The sequence below is a fragment of the Sporothrix brasiliensis genome (assembly GCF_000820605.1).
Source record: "Sporothrix brasiliensis 5110 chromosome Unknown Cont20, whole genome shotgun sequence".
Taxonomy (NCBI): Eukaryota; Fungi; Ascomycota; class Sordariomycetes; order Ophiostomatales; family Ophiostomataceae; genus Sporothrix; species Sporothrix brasiliensis.
In genome coordinates, this window is record NW_024467139.1 from 3,707,932 (window position 1) to 3,727,131 (window position 19,200).

A 19,200-nucleotide genomic window follows, 5' to 3' on the forward strand; every position below is an offset into this window, starting at 1 on the left:
ACAAACACAAGGACCGGAGAATGGCAGAGAAGCAAAGGAATAGAAACGAAAAGAAAAAGCAGAAGGGGCCATAGGGGCCCATCACCAAGGGACAATATTGTTGCAAGAGGCACTCTGACCATTAATGTCATGGAACGCCATACGAATATGCCTGGTGCTGCAGCCTAGTTTGGCATGAACCCTTTCGTTTTAGGAAATGCACAGCAAGAGACGCCAGCGACTGTCGTCTGAACAGGAAGACTTATACTTACTCAGTACGCGATAATCAAACAGGCTCGCACGGCAGCCTTCACCGGGTCGTGAGTGGGAACGTAATCTCAAAGGGCGACCAACACGCCGAGGATACCTAACCCTCCTGCCAGGGCGACCGTGCGAGAAAGAAGAGAGTCCGACGTGGGATGCCAGCTTTTGGCGAGCCAAGCAAAATCAGAGGGGCTTCGTCGAATGAGCTCCCAGGTGTGTCCACCTTTTCTATGCTTTGCGACGCAAGCGATGCCGAAACCCCGACAAGTTCAGCGAACCTGACCCCCTGTGAAGAAATACGACCCCGGACCTGCTCAAGCGGCACACTGCCAAGACCAAGGATCAGCGGTGAGACAGCAAATCTCAACAAAGAAAAACAAGTCCTATCAAAGTCACATTCACTTTATATGTTTTTTTTTCCAGCACGTCCCGCAGTGACAGGGAAAATGAAAGCACACGAGGGGTAGCAAATTGAACAATCCGATTTTACGTTCTCGCGAAGCGAGCGAGGGAAACGCAGCAGAAGTTAGTTGCCAGCAACTCCAACACGTTCAGCTTTCGACGCCACGTATGTTATTGAAACTATCATCTAAAGCCCCCGAGTATCCCATCTCGTGTTGAAAGTGCGAGAGTCAGCCCACATCCTGCCATACCTCCTCTTCATAAACTTACGAGCGCGACACGGCCAATCAGGCTGCGCTACAATCAGCACAGCCGAAACATAGGTCATCGACGGGAGGGAAACCGCCACAGTCCATTATGGAAACAATGAGCAATTTACTCGAAAGCACGGTATTTATACATATACAACATAGAATCCCACCCTTCAATACATTCAAATTGTCCAATTCTGACCGCAAATAAGCACACTCTCCGCTGAATCCGCAAGTCAGAATTGCACCCGGAGGGACAGCATCCTCGTGGACAGTTCTCCCTCATCTATCTACTCTTTGACTCCTTGTTTCGAGCTTTACTCGACATGCTCCGTACGGCGAGTCCGTAAATTGTTCTCAAATGAACGGACGGCCACGCCGTTTCTCAAGTTTTGGGGAAGCACCGGTGCAGCGGAGCAGCGGAACAGCAGCCCCCTCGTCACCTGGGCAAAAGATGCTTCACGAGAAGACCAAAAGATCAAAGGACGGGGGCGGTATTAACCATTGGCAATCCCTAACTACGTCGTAATACTTTCTTCCAGCAGTCAATTGCCCAGTTGAGCGTGGGTTGCGGATAATAAGGCTGCAGTTGGCGGGCCAAGTCACCCCAACAGGGGTGGTGGGTCAAGAGAACGGTCTAGACCTCAACAGACCTCCATTCAAAAAAAAACGCCATCGTGAGCATCCCGACCCAAGCTCCCGGAAAAAGCTTGAGACACAGCGCGACCACAGAGCAGAGTCGCCAGGGGGGAGGACTGGCGGACTACGATCTTCCTTCTTGGTCTTCGCCCGTCCCTCTGACGATCTCTTGAAGCTGTTTGGGGCATGTTCTCCCCAGTCTCTCATTCGGCCGGGTAGGGCAACCTTATTTGCATGGGCTTGGAAACTGGGGACCTCGCCTGCATGGGCCCCAAAACGGTCTTTCGAAGTCTAGACCGTCCTCTCCCCCAAAGCACCTCGTCAAAGTTGGTGGCAAGCCCGCCTGAAGGACATAGGCCATGTGGCTGACCCGCCCATGTGCAGCTTATTCTGGCAGATGATGCATGCCAGAATTAAAGTATGTCAGAATTGCTTGTGCGCGCGGCGCACAGGAACAGTCACTCTTTTAGAGCACAGTGCTTGCTTCCATGAGGCGGTGGCCCCTATAGAGTACAGCCAACTCGTTTAGCGATGTTCTGACTGTCCATTATCCATTTCGTTGACGCCGGTGATACGACATACGCCTCTTTCTTTGTCGTCTATAAGACCCCCGTCCCGGAAATATTGTTTCTGGTATGGAATGGCCTTGTGCCTGCCGCATTGTGTTGCATGCCAAGTGCTTGCCACATGGCAAGGGACAGGACTTGGGCGCTTTGCATGTGGACACACGAAACTATTCTTTCCCCAGGTCAATCCTAAGCAGGGACTCTAGGCGGCGTTTCCGATGCTACTAAGCCGTCAGCCACATGATAAAGTCCGAACACGACCCGGAAGGGAAAAGGATAAGCTAAATGAAGGGTAACAAAGGAAAAGAAACGGAAGAAAGAAGGGGAAGACGGCCATAGAGAACAACTTAGATCTCAAATCGTGAGCTCACTCGGCATCGGAGATTGTAATTGTGGCCGCTTCACTCCTCCTAAGTCAGGTTCTGAACAAACAGCCCAGCCTTTCCATCTAGGGACACACGTTCTTTCCAGCTAGACGGGACGAAGCTTATTATCAGCTCGGCTGACGTCGTCTGTTGTTCACAGAAGCAGAACAAATTGTGGATTGTGCGAGCAAACGCATTGTTTCCTTTGTATTTCTAACCTCTCCTATTGTCTCCTCCTGGCAGCCACATACCTGCCTTGCAAAGTTTGCGGCTTCTTTCGATATGCCTCATTCTTTCCTTTGTCATCATCCATCGCCTTCAAGCAATTATGTGCATTTGAGACGGCCAAGATAAGACCGGTGACTAAAACGTCAAGTAAACCTGCTTTCAAACAAACCCCTTGCTTTAAACGAAATTTGGACTGTGCAGCTGCGCCCAGGAAAACATAAGGAAGCAAACAAGTCGAGATACAGCTAGAGGTGACCAACCATCCGGTACGGATGGAATTTCAATAGGAAACCAGGTATTTTCCGAGTGGAGGCGCCAAATATGGTGAGATGGCGCCTGAGGCCCCAAAGGCAAAACATGAACAGGGCGATGGACTATCAACACGTTCGCAGTCGTATTTTCTTGTGTCGTGGACGTCTCCTTTTCTGTATTGGCTCGTGGTGACATATATTGTATTGTGGTCATCCCGACAGAGATTCTCCAAGGCGATTTCCGGATAGCTAGTGTAACGTGTATCATATAAGAGGATAAAATAGCAACTCTTACTTCTGTATCGATTCAAATTCCTTGGGATACCGTGTCTGTGTTTCGTAAACAACTGTGCATCCGTTAGTTTGGTTCCTTCCACGTGCACTTACGATTTTCCAAAGATTACTTACGCGGACAGATGGTCTGCAACAATAGCTGTTGCTCTACATTGACAGATGGTATCCAGTTTACAAAATTCTCAAAAGCAGAGTGTTGTATTAGGAGCAAGTGTCGTAAACTTAAGCAAACTATCAGAGTAATGCCGTCCGTATGCAATAACATTGAACATCTCGTATCGCACGAAGGCCATGTAGGAGGAAGTCCAATCTTGCTGATTATGTCGCCAGGCCTGGCCATTAAAATCAAACCGAAGTTGTCCATGGCCTCAAAGGAGGTATTGGGATTCTATGAGCAATGAAGGGTGTGTCAGTGACTGCTTCATCATTGTTATTCTTGTATTGTGATAGACGGCCGTCTTAATGAGCGGCATAGACATGAAGTTAGCAATGTGCACCATTATTTGGACAGCCATGCCGACTGTCAGTTACGGCATAATCCAAAATACTCTCAGAAATATCTGGCTCTGTGTGACACGAGGTCCGAGGTACGTGGTCATACATGACGTCAGTGAGGAAGCTTTTCAAGGCCCTCTCTTCAGCCACGCTTGGACGAATTGGCTTAGAAAATGCCAGTGTTCATGAGATACAGCCAAGTTCATATATCTATTTTACAAGCAGGCATGTAAAAAATATGAATTATTTGAAAATTGCTTTCTCGGGGAGGGGGGTGGGTGGGGGTTGAGGTCAATAATGATTGATGGGAAAGGAGCCGCATAAATTATCATAACATAAACCGAAAATAAAGATGGAAAGTGAACGTAGAAATATAAAAAAAAAAAAAAAAAAAAAAAAAAATCAAATAAAACGTAAACTATTGTACCCAGTCCAAGCTACAGACAAAAATAATTGTTTGAACACCCGAGGCTCCCAGACGTCAGACAAAAGACCACAGAGCACTGCTTCACACTTTAACTGAGGCTCCTTGCCTCGACCTGGCAGTCGTTTGACGTCTAAAGGACACTACATGGTCTTGACCTTCGGACTACGGCTACACAATTTGTATATTGTCGAAACTGCACACGAATGAGAACTCCCGACCGATTCGGCCACTCTTTGTACCTGGATGCGACGCTTTGTGGCTGTGCTTCTGACCCGCCCGGTCTCCGTCTGCTATTTCGCATGCCGGGCAACTGGGTGGCACTGCAAGCTTGCGGCCGTGAAATTGGATGTACCAAACATCGTGGCTTTTGCTTTTAGCGCGGTGAAGGCTTGGCTAACAGTCCGGTTCTGCGTGCCGGCTCACAACTTCGATATGCGCCTTGCCGAAAGCCTCGTGAAAGTCTGACGACCAAGTGGAGACCTGGACAAATTTGTGGTACTCCACGAGAGTAGGACAAGAGGACATGCAGGGTGCGGAGTTTGACCCGGGCAACTGCACGACACATTGCCAATGGGGCGAGGAGATTGCAATAGGAAGATGAGTGACAACGTGAGGGACGAGCTGTTATTGTCCTGGCTTATTGGGGCCCATGTGGACTAGATGCTGTCCTTAACTCGACACGAAAAGTGTACTCGGCACGAAAAGTGTAAAAGGAGCGCGGTTGATACAAAGATTGGCATGACAATGTCGCTATCAACCGTTATTCGCCAACAGAGCCCGAACATTGTGACGTCACAAGGGTACAAAGACTTTGGATGGAGGAGGCTGAGGAGAGAATGGAAAGGGATGAAGCGACTTTACAGAACCAACCAGGTTCAAGACAGAAACAGGGCAAAAATATGAGAACAATGTCAAAGGACAAAGGTATGGTATTGCCGTTGACCGACCTGTAAAAAAACTCTCCTTTAGTACACCTCTTTATCCTTGCCTCGTCGTATGTGCCATCAGGAGCCTCGGCCGGGCCAAGCCTGCTTTCCGTCTCTCGTTGCATGCCTTTCGTATCTCGTCTTTGAGACCAGGCAACAGAATAATCGAGGCCTGGCCCCATCGCTTTTGGCGTGTCATAACAGCATCTGCTCAAACGGGGAAGCGGCCGTGGGAAGACTGGCTCTGTGGTTGGCCCAAAGACACAAAACGAACTCCACCCGCAACAACGCGAGATACGGGATCCAGGCACCCGTTTCCAGTCTTGGGCCCCAGACTGCACCAAGCAAAAAGAACAGACCGCTGCCAGGGCTCCAAAAGGGTGTCTGAAATCCGCAACAGTGCACACCGTCCATATTACTTTGTATGTCGTACTTTTCGACCAGAATCATCGCCACGACCTTGTTCCATCACCAGCGTATTCCGCATCACATTGGTCTGCCGCTGTGCGGATTGTTCGACACGATCCAAAACATGCAAACCCCAAAACGGTGAAACCATGCGCCGGCTTACCTACTGTTAGCAGAATGGCCATGGCATGAAGGCACAGCAGGGCGCATTTGGCAAATTGTGGCATCCCCGATCCGAGTTTCTTTGGACAGCCGTTTCAAAGTCCAGTGTATCCCATCATGGGCCCTGTGCCTGAGTGATATGACGGTGATATTGACAGTGACATTGCCAGCAAGGCTGGACAGCGCAACAAACGACCCAAAACGGAAGTTTGTGGGACCGTTCGCTCTGCGTCTTGGTGGCCACAAACGCCGCGCCTCATTTGCGAGGACTCCTGTATCTTACGCTTCGCACAATTGAGCGCTGCGTTTGTCCGTTTTTTGGTGTCCAAGGTTCAGGAAAAAAGGCTTGGCGAGTTTAGCATGTCCGCCAGCCAAGCGTCGTCCAATCGCGTGCGGCGATCAACAATACGAAATACGACCTTCCCGTGTGGAGCCTGCCCATGATCTCCGCCTAGAAAACGGTGTCTGGTGTGTTGACGCTTTTGTTATGCTTGATTTTTTGAGTGGCATGCTGGTTTGGGTTGGCAGGGCTTCAATCGGTGGCCACGACGAGGCAAAACCGTCAATGTAATTACGCCGTGGATGTCATGTATCAGCGTGTTACTGCCCCTTTCTTCAGTTGGGACCGGTACTTTGTCTAGGCAATCTTTAATCTTCAAAAAGAAAAGAATAATTTTTCTAGTATATATATCGTCGTCCGACTTCCACCTCTATCGGACGTTGTTCTTGATTTTGATCTTCAAACGGCATCACCACTGGTATGAAGCGTCTTCAACTACCTATGCCAGGACTTCAATACCTTATACACCTTGCCCACCCTGCCCACCACCTTTGTCCACCGAAACAGCATCTCCATCTTTGATTATCACCATCGACGGGCTCACTATCGCCGCTTTTTGACACCCTTTCTTTGAATCACTTTTCAGCACTCCCAACACACCCAGCAGACAACCATCGCCACAACTGCCCATCATGGAAGACGGAAAATATGGTAAGCATCTTTGCCAGCACACGCACATCTTCTACGACGCCTCTACAGCTCCTTCGACACTGACCTCGTGCTCTAACAAAATACAGTCGACGGCAGCATCTTCATCTACGCCCCTAATAAGGGTGCCCCGGTGTTCTTCGCTGTGGGCTTTTTCGCTTCGCTGGTATTCCACTTCTGGCAGTGCGTCCATTACAAGAGCTGGCGCCTGACCGGCCTCTACGTCTTCTCCAACACACTCTTTACGGCCGGCTACATACTCCGCGAAGTTGGCGCCTTCAACTACGGGAATGTCGACGTCTACATTGCCTCCACCGTGCTCATCTACGCCGCTCCGCCGCTGTTCGAGCTCGCCAACTACGTTGTCCTCGGCCGCATCCTCTACTACGTGCCCCATCTCTCGCCCATCCACCCGGGCCGCGTCCTGTCCACCTTTGCTGCCATCTCGTCTGTCGTCGAGGCCCTCAACGCCAACGGCGCCGCCTACAGCGCCAACAGCAACCTGCCCAAGAGCAAGCAGGACATGGGCCACGCCCTGCTCAAGGCCTCGCTCATCCTGCAGCTCGTCGTCGTCGGCCTGTTCCTCCTGCTGGCCATTGTCTACCACCGCCGCACCCTCAAGAACAACATCCACAACAAGAATCTCACCAACGCCCTCACCACGCTCTATCTCAGCACCTCGCTGCTCCTCATTCGCACCATCTACCGCGTCGTCGAGTACTTTAGCATCGACACGCTGCACTTTACCGACGGCGTCGACCCCAGCACCTTCAGCCCCATCCTGCGCTACGAGTGGTTCTTTTACGTCTTTGAGGCTTCGCTGATGTTCACAAACACCTGGCTCCTCAATTTCCGCCACCCGCGCCGCTACTTGCCCAAGTCCACCAAGACGTACCTGTCCCGCGACGGCGTCACCGAAATCACAGGCCCCGGCTACAAGGAGGAACGCAACTTCTTGATGACCATCATCGACCCCTTTGACGTGATTGGCCTGCTCCAGGGCCGCGACAAGAAGACGGCCTTTTGGGAGCAGCAGGACCAGCAGCTGCAGCAACAACAACAACAACAACGACAACAGCCGCACTCCTCGCACGGCGACAAGATGCCGCTGGCTGCCAACGGCCGCCACGGTCCCAAGCCGAGCAACGAAGAGGATCTGGAGGTCGGTCTGTGAAAGCACACAAATCGAGCGAGCGGCTAGCAGGCAAGCTGGCGAGCAATGTGTGTGAGGAGACGTGAATGGTCTTGTTTTGGAGAGAGAGAGAGAAGGAGGAAGAGAGAAGAGAGTGTGTGTAAGACTGTCCTTGCCACTGAAGTTATATACCCAGTCGAATCGTTTCGTTCACTATTTACATCGCCATCTAGGTGCTGTGGTTGCAGATGGTCTTTCGTTATCTTGCCTTTTTGGTGGAGCTTACTGCTGTCCGTTTTTGTCCAATTCGCTCTTTCGTTCCGATTTCCTTGCCTTGTACAAATAGATCATTAGAACGACCACATCATATTGAATTTGTATTCCGTATTTCTCACCTACTCAACGTCGTACTATTCCTTATTCAGCCTCGCAGTTGTGGTCCAGGCTTTTTACACGAGGCTGAGAGCGGCTGTTCCCGAGTGCACGATGCCAGGCGATCGTACGCGAGCAATGCGACGGATGCGTCATCCTTCTTGGGGACCGTCTATTTACAGCATGCGCAGGCGTTGCGCGTCTATTTACTGCTCGCGGCGACCCCGAACCGTATTCCCACGCTTTGCCTCGCTTTGTCTCGCTTTGCGCATCCCTCCAAATTCCCAACAGGCGTTCCTTCCTTTGGTTCTTCCTTTCCATATGCCTGGGCTCCTTCTACAATATTGTGACTTTGCCGTCCCAGAGGCTCCTTCCTCCGGGGCCCGCGTGGGTTCATCGTTAGTTTTGAGCTCTGACGCCTTCGCCGCGGAAGCTAAGGGCTGCGTCGCTCTTGCCTTCACGTTTTGGTAAACACGGCAGTTCTTTATTGATTTGTGTCATCTTTCCACGGCACGCATAGACAATGGCGCTGCAGCGTCGTGCCTTCCGTCTACACTACCTCCTACGCTTGGAAAGTGCGTAGACGCGACTTCCTCGACAATTGCGTTCTTGCCTGTAAAGATTCGACCCAAGAAGCCCCCTTTTGTTTGGTTTTTTTCCATCTTGAGCCTTGGCCTTTCATAAGGTATCTAACTTTCCTCCTCCTCTTTTGCAATTGCCGTGAAAGGCCCTGCGCACCGTCTTTTGCCCATCAAAGATCGCCGCCAATAACACACAAAAGGCATTTGCAATCCGATACGTCTCAGTGCATCCCCCAAGTGCATACGGAGTACGGGGGTGCATATCCGTGTCTTGTGTCAAGTTCGACATGCGCCGTACCGCGACGGACGGAGAAGGTTGCATTGGATTTGAACCGCCGACTCAGAAGTTGGGGTGAACGGCAACTGAGGTCCATAGTGCTTTGTTCTTGGAACCACCGGAAACACAACATGTTTCGTTTCGCGCAGACTCATGGTGGGACATTGCGTCTTGTCGTTGGCCTTTCTGTCAAAGTGGGATTGCGGAGCAGAAGGGCAAAAGGCACCTGGAGAAACATCAAGAGCACTGCCCCAGACGATCTGATGACCCTGGAGGAGAGGACCATCTCCTTCAGTGAGCAGACCACAGTTCCCACTTGCTGAATCTCCACCATATCACGCCCCTCAAGCCTTACGAAGTACTTTTTTTGAGAGCGCCGTTCGCGTGGCGGAGCCTCCTGGACCCGCTGAAGTCCACAGCTTGGCCACCGCGAGGCTAACACAATGACAACAAACGCAAGAGAAGTCCAAGACATCACGACACTGCCAATCAATGCGAAGAAAACACTAGCACAACTGGCACACGAGTGCCAAGTACAGCCTGCAAAACTTGAGATGCCAACGTGGTTTGAAATCTCGAGGCCAAGACAATGCAGAACGCGGGGCGATGGAGAAACAAGAAACGACCTGGCGTGACAAAACGTTCAAGGAGTTTCTTTTATCTGGCGACGTTTTTTCGACGGCAGAGGAGCTTATGGCCACAAAAACCATGCGCGACCTGACGTTTCCAAGCACATTTAAGAAAGGAGAACGTCCTGCGAACGCAGTCATCGACATCGCCACGCCGAGTGGACACGCGCTCTCTTGTCAACATCGCCGGCTGCACATCAGGCCGTGTGGGAACATAACTGTAAGATACAATCCGGGTAGTAGCATCTCATTGCAAGCCCATTTTGTGTAAGATACTTACAAGAAATTCTATGTGCAGAGAACTACCCCATCTGCTATTTCCATCGTCTGATGGGGCAATCTCGTCTCCCTGTCAATACAGCCAGCTGGACCCTTCCAAATGCGCTTTTCTTCCGTCTGATCCCAGTAACCCCCCTGTCTGAACCCGCTGGGATTGCCCACATTCTTAACTGGTCCTAATTTGTTTGCTCCCCATTGACAGTGGCTCTGCGCCCTGGTCAGAGTTTCAACGGCTGCGCCAGAATCGAGACTGAACAGGGCCTTATGCTTCTATTTACGACGCTGGCAACTGGGAGATTATCCTTCGAGAACAGCTGCGCCCCAGAGAACGCCGGATCTCCCATCGCAAACTGCCTTTACCATTCTCGCTCATCTTGCATTCATGCCCACAGCCTTTAGCAGCGCCTTTTGGATACCTCGCGTTGCTCGCTATGCACGGTCAGTCTTCTTGTGGAATCAGAGAGCCTTGTGCCGGTAATAGTGCTGGCCGACCTGTCCCGACCTTGTCATATTGTTTTGCATCCAGTGAGCAACCGGTTCCACGCCTTTGCGACAGCCATCGTGCTTTCTGTTTGTTCTATTTGTAGTTTGCAAGCATCGACCAGGGATGGGGCTTGGGGGGCTGCGAAACAAAAAAACAACACAACCCTGGCTAGCTGTTCGTCGAGTCGCAACCCCCCCCTCGTCCCCCTGGTCGCTTTCCACCACCCTCGCGACTCTTAAAACCCTCCAGGTGCTCTTCGACGGCCTTTCTCGGCCTCTTTGCTTCCTCCTCCGACTCCTCAAGAAGCCCCCCGACATTCGTTTTGACCTTGTGAACTGGACTTGGCAGATGTACGCACGCATTCCTGGCCATATTTTCCATAACAGTAATGCACTGCCAGGGGTTACGAGAAACGTTACCGTGACCAACCCTTCTATTGTTGGCTCGTTGTTTGAGATTTTTGTTTCCGACCCATTGGCGTCTCTCGATCTTTCGACTTCGATCCCCATCCCTGGCCCACCGGGATTTCCACACAATCCTGGCTTCTCGTCACGACCTGCTTCCTTTTTGAGCCATCGCAACCGCTAAATCTCATTTCGTCTCCTCACCACCTCGGCCCCTTAAACTTCGGTCTCTTTTTGCTCTGCCACCTCCCTGTCCCATTTTGCACACGGACAAGTCTACCTCTCGAGGGTTTTCCCCCCCCCTTACTGACTGGTGGCATATCCAATACGAAGACTCGCGGACCAAAGAGGCATATTTTTCCTTCGGTCTTTTTGTGAACCTTTTGATTCTTGGAGTTCTCCTTCACTGGTGATTGCTGTCTAACTTGCACACCTACTCGGCCCTCCGTGTTAAATCCCGGCTGAAGGCCATTTTGTCCCCTTGTTGTCCTATTTTACTTTCTTTTCTTCTCAATTCCTCCGCCTCCTTTCGCCCATTTTTGGTCTTACTTACGACAATAATCGCTGTGGCAGTGGTCGTAAGATATCTTACTCCTCCCATTGGAGCAGGAAGAGAAGGTTATGCTTATGAGCCACTCCACCGCCTCGATCCCGGATTACACCGACGACAACTATACCGACAAGTGCATAAAGAAGATCGTTGTCCCCCGATCGCAGCCATGGCACACTGGCGGTCACAACCCGCTGCCATGATGGGCGCTTCCGAGCCCAACCGTGTGCGTCGCATTTATCCCGATATGGTGACAGACGCCGGCGACTTGAGCGGCGTTGACGCGTTTAGAAGCAGTCAGTCGACCCACCGTCCGCAGGTCTACGTACATGTCGAGTTCGGTATCTCTTGGGCTTCGCGCCACGTACCAAACAACCATGTGTTTACATACAAGTCGCGTGGCTTGCGTGACCGGCTTGCTAACTTTCCGCGAGAAGCTCCGGAGCCATCGACACACTATCTGTCCAGCAGTGTTCCACCTGTCTCGCAACCAGGCTACTTTCCGTCCTTTGATGGGTTTGCCACGCCGCACCAACATGGCCAGCAGAAGCAACGCGAACGGCACGCCGTGTGGGGGTCTCTTGAGTCACAGAGACGGCGACAGCTTCAGCAGTCTCAGAATCGCGTCCGGGAAGAGCAAACATTATTCCCACTGCAGCACCAACACAGCCAACAACGGAGACGAAATCAGCATCAGCAACAACTGCAATCTCAACCCCTGCCGCAACAGCAATCTCAACTATCACAAACATATCTCTCCACCAGATACCAAAATCGAATGGGCCTTCCGCCTGTCGATGAGGAGACGCGCTCGTCGAGATCCTCCAAGGACTCTCGGTCGTCTCATGAGCGCGGACACTCAGCGCCACCACCGCTGAGCGGTAGCCCCTGGGACATTACGACAGGCGACGCATCGGGTCTACCGTTAAACGCTGGCGGCAGCAGGTACGCCGGCCCGACTACGGTTGGCCCGGCACGTGCTGGTCGTCCGCAGATCTGGAAAGCTCTGCCCGAGCTGCCGACTGGCTATCGACTTGGTGAAGGCCTTCCCTGGTCACAAGGCCTACCGGAGCCGGGCGTGGATCCCGATGACGAGCGGTTGCGTCCGAGGTCACAGCCTGAGGCTGGCGATTCTTCGTCCATCCATCAATCCCTTGACTACTCACCCTTTCGCCCCTTTACCAACCGCCCGACGGTCCTTCCCATTCAACCAACGGATTCAGGGGCACAGCGCCAGCTGGACATTGAAACCCAGCGAAAGCGCAATCTCGAATCCCTCTCCAGCGCCATGATGACCATTGACAACGGCTTCGAAAGCCAATGGTGGAACCAGGGTGAGCGCCTGAACACCAACGCACACTCGCCAACCGCCCCGACTCAGTCGGTGTGGCCGTCGGGCATGTCCTCTTCAGCCCTTCCAGTCTCCCTGGTTTTGCCTCCATCCCTCCAGGGCGAATCGGACGACGAAGGACAGTCTACCTCCGCTCCCATGCCGCAGCAGACCTCTTCTCTCCCATCCTCGCCGTCGTCGCCGCGACGCATCCGCATGCCTTCGCTTGGCTGGGCCATTGCCTCATCGCCAGTGTCTTCAGAACCCACCGGTGGCCCTATATTGCCGTCACCATCCTCTATTCTGCCGCGTCACCCGCAACGGGTCAGCAGTCTCGGCAACCACCGCACGAGCCAGTCCAGCCAGAACGTCGTGTCACCCGTTTCCCAGTTCACAGGCAACGACTTATGGTCGCCTGAAACTCGGAACCGCCAGCTTAGCCGATCTATGACGACCCGTTCCGATGAACTGTTTTTCACGACTGGTCGGTACGCTTGAGTGCCAAATGTACATATCGTTTTCATTTTCTATTTATCTCCCATCTATTGGTTGATTTTCTGGCGTCCTTTACTCGGCTAGTGGGCGGAACATTTTGTGTTTACCTGTTTATCATATTGTTTTGTGCGGACGATACATTCCCGCCAGAATATTTAGCATAGCGCCTTGCGTGAATTCCATTTCATTTGTATCAAGAAAAAAGACGTATAATCTAAAAAATCCAGCCTTATGTTACACGTCTTTCATATGTTGTTTTATCACTCTTTGCATGGCTTCTGATCTCCAACTATATCAAATGAAAACAAAGCTCTTTATATGTTTATTGTTATTGCATCGTACAAACGTGTCGTATGCTTTATGTTTGTGCAATACCGCGGAAGGCGAAGAGGCCATCGCCAAGGAAAATCCAATGAATCAAAAAAGACAGAAATAAAACGCCTCCTATCATGTTCCTTGGAGACGACGCCGCAGAAATATGCCAAAAAACGGAGAAAAAAAAGAAACAAAGAAAAAGAAAAGTAACCAAAACCTGTGCTCGCCATGGGGCACTGCCTGCACTGCCCAAAGTAGGCGACATCGAATGTGCTTTTGATATGCCACCAAAATAAGAAACTGTCATGGTATCTTCTCATACAAAAGAGAGGTAATAGGAAAAAAAAAGAGATATGAAAGACTATCAACATGAAGTGAAGAGAAAGTGGAAAGACAAACAAATGCAAGAAAATACCAATTAAGTGGCCGTTTCTTGCTCTTCTCGAATGGAAGTCATCTCCGTTCCAGTAGACGGAGGGACTCCAGGCTGCTGGAAGAAGCCGCCTTGCTGCAAATCGGCGTTGTCATGAGAAGATGAGCCCAGGCTCGCGGTGTCACCGACGCTGCCAATGGTATTTCTGTTGTCGCTGCCGCTGTTGTTTCCATTGTTCCAGCCGGTGTTCCCAGCAGTGGCCGGGGAATGGTGGGAGCTGGTCGACTCAGCACCACTGATATGCTGCACGTCGTGCGGAAAATCGCGTTGCAATGGGGAAGCGTGGATGGGCGACGCAGACTTCTTGCTGGTAGCGTCCATGGCGCCACTGCCCGCAATGGTGGTGCCTCCCCCGCCACGGGACGAGTTCCGAGGCGAGACGCGGCCGACCTGCTTGGCCCAGCGTAGACCACAGCTGTTGCACAGGTCACGCTGGCCACTAGGGCCTCGTCGCCATTCGGGAGTGTTTCGTGTATGGCAGTTGGCGCAGTCGCGTGGCACGTTGCCAACACCCTTGCGCCGCTTGCGCTTCTTGCGACTTGCCAGCAGCTGGCCAAGTTCCTCCGCCAGTAGCCGGTTTGCCTTTTCCATTTGCCGCAGCTCGTACTGCCAGCTTGTACAGCGCGTGGTCTTGAGCTCGTCAAAGATGTTGTCGTCTGCAGCCAGGATCGAGTCTTGCGAGCCGAGAGGTATCGCGCCCCCGCCAGCCGCGGACATATACCCACCCGTCTGCGTGTCTGGTTCGGCCAACTGCCCGAGTACACCTGCTCGACCAACCTCGTCGGTCTCTGTTATTGCGACTCCCGAGGCGCTCGAGGTTCCAGTGTTGGAGTGAAGGCTGTTGCGCGAAGACGACGATTTGAGGAGTCTGGTTTGGCCAAGAATGAACGTCGGTTTCTGGCCTCTCTCGGCATCACCGGGATACAGAATAGTTGAGGATTGAAGAACTTGTCCACGGCGATGTTGTACTTCGTGGCGACAAGACGCAATGACACCGCGCCGGACTTTATCGACCGACCGGTTGAACCCGACGCGGGATTCTTTCCGCATGAGATCTTGCATACTCGTACCGATGAGAGTATCTGGTTGGAGGTCGAGCAAAGAGCGGACGTTGGACGAGACATGCAGGATCATGCCAGACGTCGACATTTTGGTCCAGATTTCGCTGTCGCCGATGCCGCCGTTGATGTCGACATCGCTACGGCGCAGTGCAAAAGCAGGGCGTTTCCGACCAATCAGTACAATGCACTTGCGGCCTTTCCCCTGCTCTACAAGCAGCGAACCGTGACTCTCGAACCATGTGTAACCACTGCGCTTGCGACGTATCCGGTAGACAAAATTGATCGGCTGGCCAGCCTGGGTGTCGCGCATTTCGCGTGTGACGGGCACGATGTCAGACGGGTGGCAGATGGACGACAGCGAGTTGCCCAACAGATCGGACGAGTCATACTCCAGCACGTCTTTGCAAGAAGGTGACAGGTACAGGAAGACACCTTTTAGGGAAAGAACGTGGATCACATCGTCAACGTTTTCGAGGAGCATCTTGTCCCAGGACTGGCGGTAAAGGTCAGACGTGGCCGAGCTCACAATGTCACTTCCAATGCCCTTGCTATTCATTAAACCGCTGTTGCCCAACTGCTGCAGGAGCGCAGAAACGTCGTCGACACTGAGTGTGCGTCCGTAGTTGGTGTTCCATTGGCTGGTCTTGGGCGGGTCCCATATGTACTGAGGGATGCTGGTTCTGTGCTTATAGTCGATGCGCATCGAATCAGTGGAGTTGCCCGAGATGGCGTCTGGCGACTCAACGAGGTCGATTTGAAGCCCAATAAAGTATCTAAAGCCATCCTTGTAGTCATCCCACGGAATAGGAATCATAGTCAAAAGGTTAAGGAACGGCTTGCCTCCCTTCCGGTAGTTGATCAGGCTTTGTTGCACCTCACGACCGGCATTCAGTTTCTCCTTGATTGTAAAAACAGCTTTGTTGTCGGTGAACTCACGGCGCGAGCCTGCCTCTACCCTTCCATCGGGCGCCTGCAAAAAGCGGCAATTCTGGCCGAGAATCTCGTGGCTACTGTATCCAGTGAGGTGCTGGAAGTTGTCGGACATGTAGATGATGGGGCAGTCATTCAATGTCGCATCGCAAACAACAAAGGCGCAGGAGAGATCCACGGGACCGATGGAGATTTCCGGGTTGGGACGCGATGATACGTAATAGAGAGCGCGGATCATGTCGAAACCACTGGAAGAGTAGTAGTTCTTTATTGTTTTGGAGGTTATTGGGGGCGGCTGGGGGCCGGCAGCCATGGTGGTTATGCTTGTCGTAGACGGCCTTTTTGACTGAGGCCCGTTAGACGAAATTTGTGCAGGGGTGGGTGCGGACGATGCAGATAGGGAGGCAGACGATGTGCGGGGTATAGATCCTGGTGATGTACCGCTGCTGTTGGGATGGGAAAGCCGGCGGCCAGATGTACCGGGTGGGATATCGATTTGAGAAGGCGTCGATCCGATGGACTGTACAAACCCGCTCTGATACTGGACTGGCGGTTGCTGCTTTTGCTGCTGTTGCTGCTGTTGCTGCTGTTGCTGCTGTTGCTGCTGTTGCTGCTGTTGCTGCTGTTGCTGCTGTTGCTGCTGTTGCTGCTGTTGCTGCTGTTGCTGCTGTTGCTGCTGTTGCTGCTGTTGCTGCTGTTGTTGCTGTTGCTGCTGTTGTTGCTGCTCTTGCAAAGACGAAATTTGAGATCTCGCTAATGAACCCGACGAGGAGGGAATGGCATGCGAGGGTTGGGGCGCGGTCACGAAGAGATCTAATGGAGGTGGCTGGTGGGGCTGCTGCTGCTGCTGTTGTTGTTGGTTGTGCGGTGCTGCTGGGCCGGCGGCCATTAAAGACATACCATTGCTCATGTCCATGTCCATAGGAGAAGCAAAGGGGATTGCCGTTAATGAATCGCCATGTCCAGAAGAGAAAGCCAGCGATGATACAGGTGCAGCACCGGACTCGGCGCCGGCGGTTGAGAAAAAGGCAAGTGAAGCAGTATCAAGAGATGAGGGATGGTTAGGACCCATTTGGGACATGTCTAAGCCTGGGTAGGACATCATGCTATCGATCATGTCCTGAGGCAGAGAAGAAAAGTTGTGGATGTCCGAGTTGGATGAGGCGAGGGTTCCAGAGGCCGATGAAAAGCCGGTGGCAGCTTGTGACGCAGTCGTGGGTTGCTGCTGCTCTGCGGTTTCCAGTGGTTGGCCGGCGCTCTGTCCCGGCATTGTTGACATGGGGAACCCAACTGTGTTGTCTGACGTCCCAAACGAGAAGTTCTTGAATGCATTTTCGACGGCACTGTGGATCTCCCCGGTTGAGCTAACGCCACCAGTGCCGGCCGTGAAATCAAGCATCGGCATGCCCCCGTCTGCTCCAAGAGCGCGGAAGGCCGCAGCAGACATGGACATGCGAGACGGCCCTGTTGAATGATGGGAGAAGCCTTGCTGTGTATGTGGCAAGCTATGCCGGCGACCAACGGCGTTTGAGTGCTGGGAGTCTTGGCCGAACATGTTTGCGTCGAAAGAGCCGTCGTCAATGTTCATCATGCTCGAGTCGTTGTTGTGAACGAGTGGGCTGGGACCAGATGACATGTTTGGCAGATTCTGCTGTTCATGCTGTTCATGCTGTTCATGCTGTTGTCGTCGTCGTTGTTGTTGTTGTTGTTGTTGTTGCTGCTGCTGTTGCTGTTGCTGCCGCTGTTGATGTTGTTGATGTTCCTGTTGTTGTTGGATACCGTCCATGCCAAGCGGCAGCTGGTCATTATAATAGCCGTTCATTGCGACTGACGGAGATCAACGAGGGTGGTGGCGCGGGTATGTTTCGTTTCGAAAAATCATGTGAAGAGATCGATGTGCGGTCTGCCGGCGTAACGAACAAGAAAAGTATCTCTTCAAAACAGTAAATAACCTCCGGTGAGGATGTGGAAGAGGTACGATCAAGATAAAGGCCAAGGAGAGACCCGTCTTTTCTGCTTAGGCAGTAAAGGTGTGTGGTGGTACGAACTGAAAAAAGAAAACGATAGGTCTCGCCTCGTTCAGCTTGTCATAGAATGGTAATGTTGATGTAGACTTTGGTGCCGTATGCATGCAAACGCTGGGGAGCGACAGGTCGCCTTCTCGCCGGTCCCCGATTTGGCGAAGCGGGAAGAGATGCAGAAGTTTATGGCGCTCCCAATTCACAAGCTTGGGTGCGCTGCAGCCTGTGTGGTGTTCTTGTCAGACAGCTGAGACCAAAAGACGTAGGGTTTGAGGACCCAAAGGTAGACAGCCATGGAAAAGAAGGGAAGAGTTGCACGTCAAAGAAGCAGAAAAGGGAAACGAGCGGCTGAATATTATCCGGACTATAGCAGAATCCGGCCAGGACAGATTCTGGGCCACATTCGTTGTCGTGCTATGGCCGGCTTCCGACGCAATGCTGCAGTCTGGTGCGCAGCTTTTGTGCCCGTGTAACGAGACTTGGGCGAGGGATCATGCAGTGTGCGGGTGGAGTGAATAGCTCGGGGTCCTGTAGCTACTTACGGCACGCAGCTTCGCCGAGAGCAACACACAATGTGTCGTTTGCAATTCGTCGTTCGTCGTAAGAGAGCGGCCATGGGACGACACTCAGGGATGCCATGCACAGAGCGTCTGTTTCTTTCCTGTGTTTTCGAGATTGCCGCCAAACCGCACGGGGCCGGGAAAAGACCCAAGACTCTGTGATGCACAGCAAGCGATCCTGCGAAGATGTCCGGCGCTCGGTCGTCTGGAAAGGGCGCAGTACCTGTGCAAACTCGCGAACATGGAGGGCCAGGGACAGCAGGCGTTTTCTCGGACACCGAGTGGAACGCGACGCGGCGCGACGGGAGACAACTGCAGCTGTTCGGGAGCCTTGCTATGCGACGGCAACACAGTTGCGTGGCTGTCGTGGGCGGCGTACCGCTATGGTTGTCGATACCGTCGTTGTCGCTGTGGCGAGTTGAGGTTGCGGTTTGGGCTTTGCAGATGTCGTCGATTGAGAGATGTGGCGGTGCGGAAATGTTTGGCGGTGGTGGTGCTCAAAGAGGAGTTCTGGCTTGAGCGGCAGGCTAGCTCCGGGTCTGTTGGTGGAAAAAAGAAGGGGTGGGACAGGGCAGGGAGGGGGGCAGGAGTCAGCTCCAGGAGCGTGAGTGGTCGATCCGCAGCGATCACGTCTTGCGCATGCCGAGTGGAATTCAAAACGCAGCGGCTGCAATAGCGGAAAGAGCGTTCAGTACGAAACGG

At 52.5% G+C, this 19,200-nt stretch overlaps 4 protein-coding genes across 4 annotated transcripts; 2 read left to right on the plus strand and 2 right to left on the minus strand.

Annotated features, from left to right (window-relative positions):
• Positions 1-6,629: 6,629 nt before the first annotated feature.
• SPBR_07415 (RTA1 domain protein) lies at positions 6,630-7,819 on the plus strand (the record flags this gene model as incomplete). The annotated part of the gene is made up of 2 exons (XM_040765669.1): positions 6,630-6,648; positions 6,735-7,819. The coding sequence occupies 2 exons, from the start codon at positions 6,630-6,632 to the stop codon at positions 7,817-7,819; spliced, it is 1,104 nt and encodes a 367-aa protein (XP_040616982.1).
• A 3,703-nt stretch (positions 7,820-11,522) lies between these two features.
• On the plus strand, positions 11,523-13,181 carry SPBR_07061 (uncharacterized protein; the record flags this gene model as incomplete). The annotated part of the gene is made up of 2 exons (XM_040765316.1): positions 11,523-11,923; positions 12,119-13,181. The coding sequence occupies 2 exons, from the start codon at positions 11,523-11,525 to the stop codon at positions 13,179-13,181; spliced, it is 1,464 nt and encodes a 487-aa protein (XP_040616983.1).
• A 730-nt stretch (positions 13,182-13,911) lies between these two features.
• On the minus strand, positions 13,912-16,230 carry SPBR_06719 (uncharacterized protein; the record flags this gene model as incomplete). Its single annotated transcript, XM_040764975.1, has 1 exon — positions 13,912-16,230. The coding sequence occupies one exon, from the start codon at positions 16,228-16,230 to the stop codon at positions 13,912-13,914; it is 2,319 nt and encodes a 772-aa protein (XP_040616984.1).
• A 43-nt stretch (positions 16,231-16,273) lies between these two features.
• Positions 16,274-17,739, minus strand: SPBR_07198 (uncharacterized protein; the record flags this gene model as incomplete). The annotated part of the gene is made up of 2 exons (XM_040765452.1): positions 16,274-16,437; positions 16,818-17,739. The coding sequence occupies 2 exons, from the start codon at positions 17,737-17,739 to the stop codon at positions 16,274-16,276; spliced, it is 1,086 nt and encodes a 361-aa protein (XP_040616985.1).
• Between the last annotated feature and the right edge of the window lie 1,461 nt (positions 17,740-19,200).